Source organism: Xenopus laevis, chromosome 4S (assembly GCF_017654675.1).
Source record: "Xenopus laevis strain J_2021 chromosome 4S, Xenopus_laevis_v10.1, whole genome shotgun sequence".
NCBI classification, from domain to species: Eukaryota; Metazoa; Chordata; class Amphibia; order Anura; family Pipidae; genus Xenopus; species Xenopus laevis.
In genome coordinates, this window is record NC_054378.1 from 47,431,586 (window position 1) to 47,441,814 (window position 10,229).

Sequence of the window (10,229 nt, forward strand, 5' to 3'; positions counted from 1 at the left end):
TGCAAGCTGACGTGGGAAATCTAAAGCTATCACCAGGTCGACATTGGGGGTAGCTCCAGGTTCCCCAGAGTCAATAGAAGTCATTGCTCACCATTTCTCAAAAGAAGGACATTAAGCGCCTTGGGAGCCATCTGTAAGTAAACAAGTACATTAATGAATTGAATGAAATTCACACTCATTGCATCCATGATAAAAGCAGCTGTTTGTGTTGTCAACAGATACCAACTTGCACTAAATCCCCCCTGAATATTATTTCCTATCTTGTTTACACTACTAAAATAAGTGCTATACTTTGGTCCACTGCTACCCCCTTTGGCTTACATGTGCGATACATTTTGCAAGTATCCAATTCAGTGGTGCTAAGGAATTTTATTAACTAATTTTTATATACATTTATGGGCTGCCATCTCGGCATGGACCCACGAGTGCCTATATATAAATACTGTGCTTACTAAGGGTGATGGCACATGTGGGCTTAGCCACCCATGATAAATGACCTCTACTGTGGGGTATTTATCTCATGAAAATGCTTCCCTGCTGGCATTAATGTAAATCACTGGTGGGAAAACATACAACATTTTGCAAAGAAACTTCAGGCTATGTCACCACCAGCGATTTACACTAATACAAGTGGGAAAGCATTTTCAGGATATTAATCTCCCCGAAAACCTTCCCGCCGGCTATAATCTAAATCGCTGGCGGGATGGCACTCGGAGAACTTTGTTTTCCGAAGTCCCCCAAAGTTTACTAGTGAGGCAACACAGTAGGAGATTTATTGTTGGGAGTCTAATCTCCAGTGTGTGACAGAGTACATACTGTGTGTGTTATACACGTATCCCTAATTTATGACACATGTATAAGGGCTGTGAAAGTGTTACATTTTTTTCCACTGTAATGAATATTGTTTTTCTTAACCCATCTCTGTGAAGTTCTAACTACTACTTTCAAAACAGTCATCTTCCCACCTACCTAAATTGTATTACTGCTGACATGCTATTCTGAGTGTGATACGTCCCTATTCTGCAGCTGCAATTGGGTAACGACAATGGGACGCCCATATCAAAAGGCTAAGATTCACATTTCTAATCACTGCTCTTTATCTGCTGCAGCTTGTTAATTACTGTTGGCAAACTATAGAGCTGGTGGAATCTGTGTCCATTCTTTTATCTCTTGAAAGGCGTAATACAGTACATTTCAGAGGCTGAAAAACCTCAAGCCCAATCATGTTAGTATGTGACTCTATAGAACCAGGGGATCAACCGTTAGTCTTTAGATTGCCTTAAAGGAAAATTCAACCCTCAGTGCAGATTCAGGCATCAGAGTTCACGGACGCCATCTTCAGCCGCTTCTGTAATCTTCGTAATGAGACCAGCAGTTTGGCAATTTTCGTGAATTTCGCCGTATGTGCAGTTGTCACGAAACAGAAAATTGCTCCAACTGCACACGCGCCGACATGCTGGTCTCATTCCGAAGAGAAGAAGATGGCGCCTGTGAACTCCGATGCCTGAATCTGCACTGAGGAGTAAGTAAAACGTCAGAGGCATTTGCCCGGGGTAACACTTAGGCTGGGGGGAGGAGGGAGGGGGGTCTATGTAGGGTAGGGTTTTTTTAAGTTTAGGGTTGAATTCTCCTTTAAGCAATCCCCAGGCCTTCCTGATGACGGCTTGAGTTTGTAAGCCGAAACGTTGAAATAAATCTACCAGCTTTTTTTCACTTATCAAGACCTATGTGTGCGGAAGTTTTTTTGCTTTATAGATATGAATTTTTGTTCCAGCACCTAGGCATCACCATGGCTATCTGAGTGTATATATATATATATATATATATATAAGTTCCAATTGTTCCTTAAAGTTGTATAATGATAGTGCTGGGTTAATTAGACTGATTTTAATTGCAACACATGGATGAGCTGCATTTTTTGTTTTTGTATATATATATATATATATATATACAAAAACAAAAAATGCAGCTCATCCATGTGTTGCAATTAAAATCAGTCTAATTAACCCAGCACTATCATTATACAACTTTAAGGAACAATTGGATTAAAGAGAACTTATCTGAATTTGGCAAAAAGAGACACTTTTGGTTACATGGTTTGTACAAAGTATGCATAAGCTGATGCGCCCCGCCAAGGCAGTGTCCATGCATCAGTCCTACCTAAGTGACAAAGGGTATTTTCTTTGGGAGGAGAAAGACCATACCTGCTTCTCTCTTTATTTGGCATGACCTCTTCCAAAGAAACATTCAGCATTATGGGCTTTTAAGTAATCTGTAGGACTGTGTTTAGAGGGGCGGGGGTTGGGAGAGCAAGCATTAAAGGGAAAGCCACTTTCCTTTATAGAATATACAAAAACAAAAAATGCAGCTCATCCATGTGTATATATATATATATATATATATATATATATATATATATATATATATATATATATATATATATATATATATATATATATATATATAATCTTCAAAATGGACCAGCACTCGTGTATCCAGTGGTTCGGCCCTCATTGGGATCAATCAAAAAAGGCCCCAGTGAGACCTGAAACGGTGGATACACGAGTTGGATACACAATGATGGTCTATTTTGAAGATTGTACATTACGATTGACCAAAGCACCCACTATCGATTGCTGCAGTTAGAGTGCGGGTACTTTCAAAACAGTTGTGTGTGAAAAAAACAAATTGTATTGTTGCATAATATGTATAACCGAAACATATTAATATATACATCCTTTTGGAGGGGCAGTATAAACCCTTGTTCAACACAAGCTGAGTGAATAGGGCACATGTATACTGCACCTTTAAAGATGTTCTGTATTTCACCTGACTAAATATACTCTTTTTCTGCAATGAGTTTGTCTCAGCTTCATATGTCAGCACTAGGAGGACATAAAATATGAGATAATGCATTTTCTTGTACATTAGAGGGCCCATTCACCAAGCTCGAGTGAAGGAATAGAGGAAAGTAGAGGAAAAATAGTTTGATTTTCGAATGTTTTTTTTGGCTACTTCGACCATCGAATTGTCTACTTTGACTACGATCTTCGATCGAATGATTCGAATTCAAAATCGTTCCAATATTCGACCATTCGATAATCGAAGTACTGTCTCTTTAAGAAAAAACTTCGACCCCCTAGTTCGCCACCTAAAAGCTACCGAACTCAATGTTAGCCTATGGGGAAGGTCCCCATAGGCTTGGCTAACTTTTTTTGGTCGAAGGATAATCCTTCGATCGTTGGATTAAAATCCTTCGAAACGTTCGATTCGAAGGATTTAATCGTTCGATCGAACGATTATTCCTTCGATCGTTCGATCAAAGTATTAGCGCAAAATCCTTCGACTTCGATATTCGAAGTCGAAGGATTTTCATTCCCCAGTCGAATATCGAGGGTTAATTAACCCTCGATATTCGACCCTTGATGAATTTGCCCCTAAAAGTATTAATAGATATGGTAATTAGATGTCACCAAGGTGCTGTATCCACAGTGTCTTCTAATTTGCTTAAACAACAAGTTACACCATGCCCTCATTTTTACTGTAATTAAAAAGACTGGGAAGCTTTTGGTAGTGTATTATTTATGTGTTTCTAAAATGAAATTTTACCAGACCTAATAATGTTCACAATTGAAAATTTAGGACACTTGACCACTTCCTAACCCAGACAACACTGTATACACGTCTTTTACACACTGACCGCACTAAGTCCTGATAAATGCTCCTTATTTTGCTTATACTAATGCTTACAACTGGTGTACCTGTGCCACTTACAGAGTTCCCATTTATCTAAAGCTCCTCATAGACGCAAAGATTTCTCTTGCCGAACGACGGATTTTAGCGAAGCCCGACCAGTCCTTCGAAATTATCGTTCGGTTAGTGGGATTCGAACGATCGGAAAATCTTACGATTTTTCGGCCAACATCTGTCAGGAAATTGATTGGCCAGGTTAAAAAATCTTTGTCGGTCCCAGTGCAATCTATCTATGTTTGCAGAGCTAAGCAGGCAGCTCCCCTTTGTTTTCCTGGCAAATTGGTCTTTTTAGTTGATGGACAATTCGTGCGATCGTACGATCGTTCCGAGATATTCGTGGTCTCACGATGAGGATCGGATCTTTTAAAAATCTCAACCTCTATGGCCAGCTTTAGGCTTCCTCCTTTCTGTTACATTCCAAAATCCATAGGTGTGGGCTGCCTTATCCTCTTTCCCAGGGACAAAAAAAGCTCTGTGTTAGGGCAGATGCAGAATTACCCCAGTTTATATTTGCTTTTATTTTCTAACTAGTTGAAGACTTAAAAACAAATTTTTGCTACTGACATCTGCACTGTTAGTACCTACTGTAGGTTGGAAAATAACGCTTATAGTGTGCTGCCCCAGGAAGCAGAGAATGGGTGTACATGCAAATGGTTTTTAATTCTTTTATGGGACATCGTTTTTGTTTGGTGAGGAAAGAAGTTAAGCAATTAGCTATCCTTAATATATGACTGATATTACAACTCTCTCATAATACTATTATAATCATATATATCTAAGATTATTACAGAGAATACTAGAGCTTTATTAGCATTAATGTTGCAGTAAGTCATGTTTGTATTCCATTTATTCAAATGTATTCCTCATATGGGAGTGGAAAACATTAAATTGTTCATTAAGATGATGAAACTTAAGGGGTTATTTATTAAAATCTGAAAAGTTCTCACTATTTTATGAAAACTACTGCGACCAAATTTGCACAGACTTTTCCCCCCTATTTATCAATTTTTTTTTTTTTTTAAATCTATAAAATCATAGAAAAAATCTGAATCATAACAAATTTTGGGGATTTATTGCTGAAAACCATAGCTTTCTCAGATTTGACGGCCAAAACCAGAGACTTTTTAGGATTTGATGCCTGAATACCACACAATCTTCGGATTATTGAACGAAACTCGGTGCAGATCAAGATATCAACATTGATTTCTACATGAACTTGGCAGGTCTGAGTTGAAGTACTTTTTTATTCTGAAAAAATTGTGTTTTTCCCACCTTTAAAAGTCCGACAGAAAAAAACAGACTTTAATAAATAACCCCCTTAAAGTTGAAGTTGAAAAATAAATTCAACAAACTCTTGATACAGTATGTGTGCTAAGATGTTTAGCATATGTAGTAAGAATACATGGACTCTATTTAGGGAACATTTCTATGTGATTCCTCCGATTTATATTTTTATATCCAACAGAGATAAGTGGTCTCATATGACCCAAGAAGAGCGGGATGACAGTCTTCAGTTCAATGAGAACATTGCGTTTGGACAATTGGGGTAAGGTCGCTGGCTGTTAGGCCCTGGGGAGAAAACTGCAAGACAATGTTTGCCGGGCATTCATCCCCTGTGAACCCCATCTTGTATACCTTATTTGAATTTTCCTTTTAGAAACTGACAGGATTGCAACAGATATTTGCAATCAACACAATCCTACCAGCTTCTGTGAAACAGTTCTAATAGGGCGGGAGAGGGAGGGGTGGCACGTAATCGTTCCCCCCCCATCAAACTTTTTTTTCGGGTAGAAAGCTGCCTTGTTTTTTTTACTGTTAGCCAATAGTGTTTTATATATTTATATAATAATGATTGTTTTTGGAAGTTTTAACCTTTAAAATCCTCATTTAATTCTTTTCTGCATTCTCAGCACATTCACACACAACATGTTGGCATTTGGGTTAAGCAAGAAATTATGTTATGACTTTCTGAAGAAGCAAGCAGTGATTGGAAACCTGGATGAAGGTAAGAGTGTTGTCTTGTTATCTGATGTACCACTTTATTAACAGTATTCCACAATACTGTGGGTATGGCCAGCCTGGTTACACTTGACAAGTTAAAAATAAATACTAAAATAGGATCTCTTTTTTTTTAACTGTACCAATAAAGTTTCTACCACTTCATGAATTTTGAATAATAAGGGGATTTGATGATTTGTTTAATGAATGATAGTGGATTCTAATTATTCTAGTATTGTAACTTAGTATTGGTTTAATTTGTTAGTTAGTAGACCTATTTTATTGATACTAGTTGGGCTTATTCTCATTGTGTAGGATCAATAGGTTACTGATTTGAGTCCCAGTAACTGGCCCCAAATCCTATGATCTGATGTATATTAAATTGGATACTGTGTTTCACCTTTAGAACCAATGCAACTCAGACTGATGGAAGTATATTTTTGTGGCATGTTCAGATTTAATTCTTGCCATTCCAGATGCACCTGCCTACATACAGCTGTTACTTCTTTAGTGGAATCCTGTTATCTGCATTCTGTAAAATAGTTATACACTCTGCATTTTGGTCTATACATGTTGCCCACTCTACACTTTTCACAATGTTTTACCATCATTTCTTCATTGTTGTGCATTGTGTGAGTGGCCTAGTTTGGCTACGGGATATTTGCAGTGGTGCTTGAAAATCTGTGAACCCTTTAAAATTTTCTATATTTTTATATGAAGGTGACCTAAAACATTGTGTGATTTTTCAAACAAGTCCTAAAAGTAGAGGAAGAAAACCTAGTTAAACAAATGAAACACAAATATGTTATTGGATCTTTTCTTTTCAATAAACACATGACCAAATATAATGCTAACAAAAACTGTTTCTTGTGATCTTTCTGCAGAAAAATTTAAGCAGCTCACTGACCATATTGACCAAATGGCTGTGGAGTAATCCTGTAGCAAGCAACCTTCCTGCCTATTCCAGTATTGAAACACTAAAAAGGAAGAGTGAACTTGCAAGAAGCAAAGGGCACCTGCCATTTCAGTGGAAACAGAGTGGACACAACTGTATATATTTTGCAAGAAATAGTGTATAAAGTCTCTTGTCTACATATGGAAATCAGAGTATTTATTGTAGGTAGCCTGTGTACTCACTGTATAGTGGGGTGGTAACGACAATGTGAAACCGTGTTTGTGAGAGAAACAATTCTTTATTTTTGTATAGCCAGAGAAGCTTTTTAAACTTGTTTTCTTGCCAAATCAGCCTGTGTTGTATTGCAGCAGCTTCTTACTAAAAGAGGGCTGATCATGTAATATATATTTGTATTGATAATTGTGCTAATGGAGAATACATGTTCTATTTTTCTGTGCATAGATGTTTTAGGCAATAAGGGGCTCATCCACATATATGTGTGTCATGTAAAGATGGCCCTTTCTCTGATTTAAGAAAAGAAATAAAATATATATTTAGAAATAATATATGACAAGATAGAGTATATGCAGGGAGGGCATACAATTATATCAGCAATATATGTCCTGGAATTAAAGGGATAGTGCAAGTAGATTATTTCTTTTCCCACTTTGTCCAGTCTTCCTGGTGACAATTTCTGTAGGACAAATGGAAAGCACCTCTTATGACGAACATGCTAATTACATTTGATATAGACGCGTATACTGTCTTTGTAGGTATTAAAAAGTTGACCTATTATCTCTGCTCTTCAGTTAGGATGCTGTGTTATACTGTTCATTCTAGGCAGGATTGTAGCCTTCCACTGCCTTGCAAAAGTATTCACCCCCTTGGCTTTTTACCTATTTTGTTACATTCCAACCTGTTACAGTCAAATGCCAATTTTACATTTTCCAGGGGACTGCAAAAGAATGAACATAAAATCTGTGAAAATGTAAATGGGGGTATGAAAATGTTTTTTTCCTGTAAATATTATATAAACCAATACCCTAAAACCGCAAAAGAAAAGTCACGTCCAGGTAAAACCTTTTTCTAAATTTATTTAAGGAAAACAGGGCAAAATTATGATGTCTAAAGTGGGAATCTAGGAAATGCTCCCATTGAAATGCATAAGAACATGAAGGGACTGTAAAAAAAAAAAAAAGCAAAATTACGTTACTTAAAATCGGGGTTTGATTGTAGCTGCTTTCATCAACTTGTGTTGTTAGCACCAAATCATAGCACAGCAATGTCACTCTGTATCATGTAATGCTTTGGGGGCATGTTTTATTCCTGTTGTAGAACAAGAGTATTACTACTGAATTATATTGTGCAACTTTTTGAAACTGTTCAGTTGTTATTTTGTACATCATACAATTAGTCAAGCAGTAAGAATTGGTTTTACAGCATACCTGTTCTGTTTGAGTTATCAGTATTAATATTGTGTGTACATAACAACATGTTCCCTGTTTCGCAGACTTTACTAGTTTATCTTTCTGCCATAACTGTTCATTGGAAGTTCAGAAAACAAATCACCCCTTAAATGTAAAACATATCAATGTTCGAATTTGAAGTTTTGCCACAATTTGTATTTTTTTTTTGCACAAAAACTCACAAATTTGAATTATATTTTGAAACACTTTAATGTCTGGTATGTATTAAGCCAAAAAACTCGAAAACTTGAGTGTAAAAAATTCTAGGTATTCGAGAGTTTTAAGACTATAAACTAGATAAATTTGAGGACTGTATTCAAACAAGTTTTTTACATTCTGATTTTTTTCATAAATAATCAAAATTGTGTTTATTTGAAGTAGAAAAAAGCTCACATATTCGAATTTCTGATAAATAAGCCCATAATATTGCCGTTACTTACTTTATCGAGCAATTTAGTCTTTATATTTTTTTGTCTATACATTTGTTTTTGTTTTATATACAACCTAATAAGCAAGGCAGCCATGTTACAAACATTCTAAAAGGGACAATTTAGTCCACAAATTATCCTTGCCAAACCCATATACAACCCAATCTTCCCAAAGCCCTGACTATATTCTAATAAACTGTACCCTTTTTTGGAAGGCCGCAGTTAGGGACTGTGCTACCTGGGATCAATGGGAGGTATCCTGTTATTGCTTAGGGCTCTGCCTTGGATATTATAGCATCGGCAGCAATCAGTAGCACCTTTTTACTACCACTAGAAGTGCTGTTATATAGAGAATGGATATATAGAAATGGATAGTTATCTTGCATATGCAAAGGCAAATGCATTGCTCTCATCATTACTATTTAAATGACTATAAGGTGATAAAAATACATATAAAACGTACCAAGCTGAATTGCTTGCACTGAAAGGAGCATGCTTTAATACCCTGCTGTTTTGCATATCATTCATTGGCTTTAGAGTAAATCTAGTTGTATTTGGTTTGCATATTATTCATTTGATCTGGAGTAAAATTCAGTGCATTCGCAAAATCTTCCCACCCTTTCTATCCACCAATATCCCCAGGCCCGGATTTGTGGAAAGGCCACCTAGGCCCGGGCCTAGGGCGGCAGGACTTTAGGGGGGCAGCATGCTGCCCAAACACACCCACATTGGTTCAAAAACACAGGGGATGCGCTGGATATACAATCATTTTTTAAATTTCCCATGCGCCAATCCCCATTGCTCCAGTCCAGATGATGAAAATTTGTACGAATAAAGGGGAGGGGACAGGAGCAACGAACAGCAGTGGGCGTAGGGGCGCCCACTATGTAAATCCGGCCCTGAATATCCCTCCTACATGTAAATTGAAATTAAGCACTGAAGCCTTTAACTACAGAAGAAAAATACTGCAGAATAAAGTTTTGATTATTTGTGCCCATGTAGCCCCATAGGTCCAATTACAGTTGAAATCTGTACCACCTGTAGCTGCCTTTCTGATATTATTCTGAATCTATAGGTGGCTGCCAGAACAGGTGTCAGCTTTAATGTTAACTGATAAACTATTTGCCAATTAACAATGTTGTTCGCTTGGTGTATCTGTTTTGCACCTTATTGTTTACCTTATATGGGTGATAAATATATGCCAAAACAGTGTGATAGTTTGGTACAGAGTCTGCTGAGTATTTGTGGACATTAATGGCCTCTGTTTTTGCCTATATTGTGTTTGCTGCATTCCCTCTTAAGTAGAAAAATCCATAATATGAAAGGAGGCAGAATTAAGATTCATGTTTTGTATTATGTATAATCTGGCACAAGCAACAATGTGAAAAAAAATAATTTTTTGTCCAAACACAATGTGTCTGTCCATTATTATGGGGATAGGTATGTCATTTTGGAAATGTCTAGTCCTGTTAGTTTTGTGGAAACATGTACAAGGTGCTCGGTTCTTCTTGTTTTTTAATCCTTGTAGCATCTCAATGGGGGGTCATTTATAAACACTGGGAAAATTTGCACCTGGGCAGTAGCCCATGGCAACCAGAGGATTGTTTTTAGTGCTCTACCTGGAGCTGGCTGAAAAAAAGCTAATCACGGATTGCCTATGTGGGTTACTTCCTTGGTGCAAATTTGCCC

General features: G+C 37.1%; 1 protein-coding gene across 2 annotated transcripts in view; it reads left to right on the top strand.

Moving 5' to 3' along the window:
- Positions 1-9,948, top strand: part of kiaa0513.S (KIAA0513 S homeolog) — a 54,259-nt gene extending 44,311 nt beyond the window's left edge. For both annotated transcript variants that reach the window (XM_041561195.1, XM_018240451.2), the window contains 3 exons: positions 5,219-5,299; positions 5,664-5,758; positions 6,636-9,948. In XM_041561195.1, coding sequence (XP_041417129.1) covers positions 5,219-5,299; positions 5,664-5,758; positions 6,636-6,685 — 226 coding nt within the window. In that variant the 3' untranslated portion in view covers positions 6,686-9,948. The remainder of the gene's footprint in view (positions 1-5,218; positions 5,300-5,663; positions 5,759-6,635) is intronic.
- Positions 9,949-10,229: the final 281 nt, after the last annotated feature.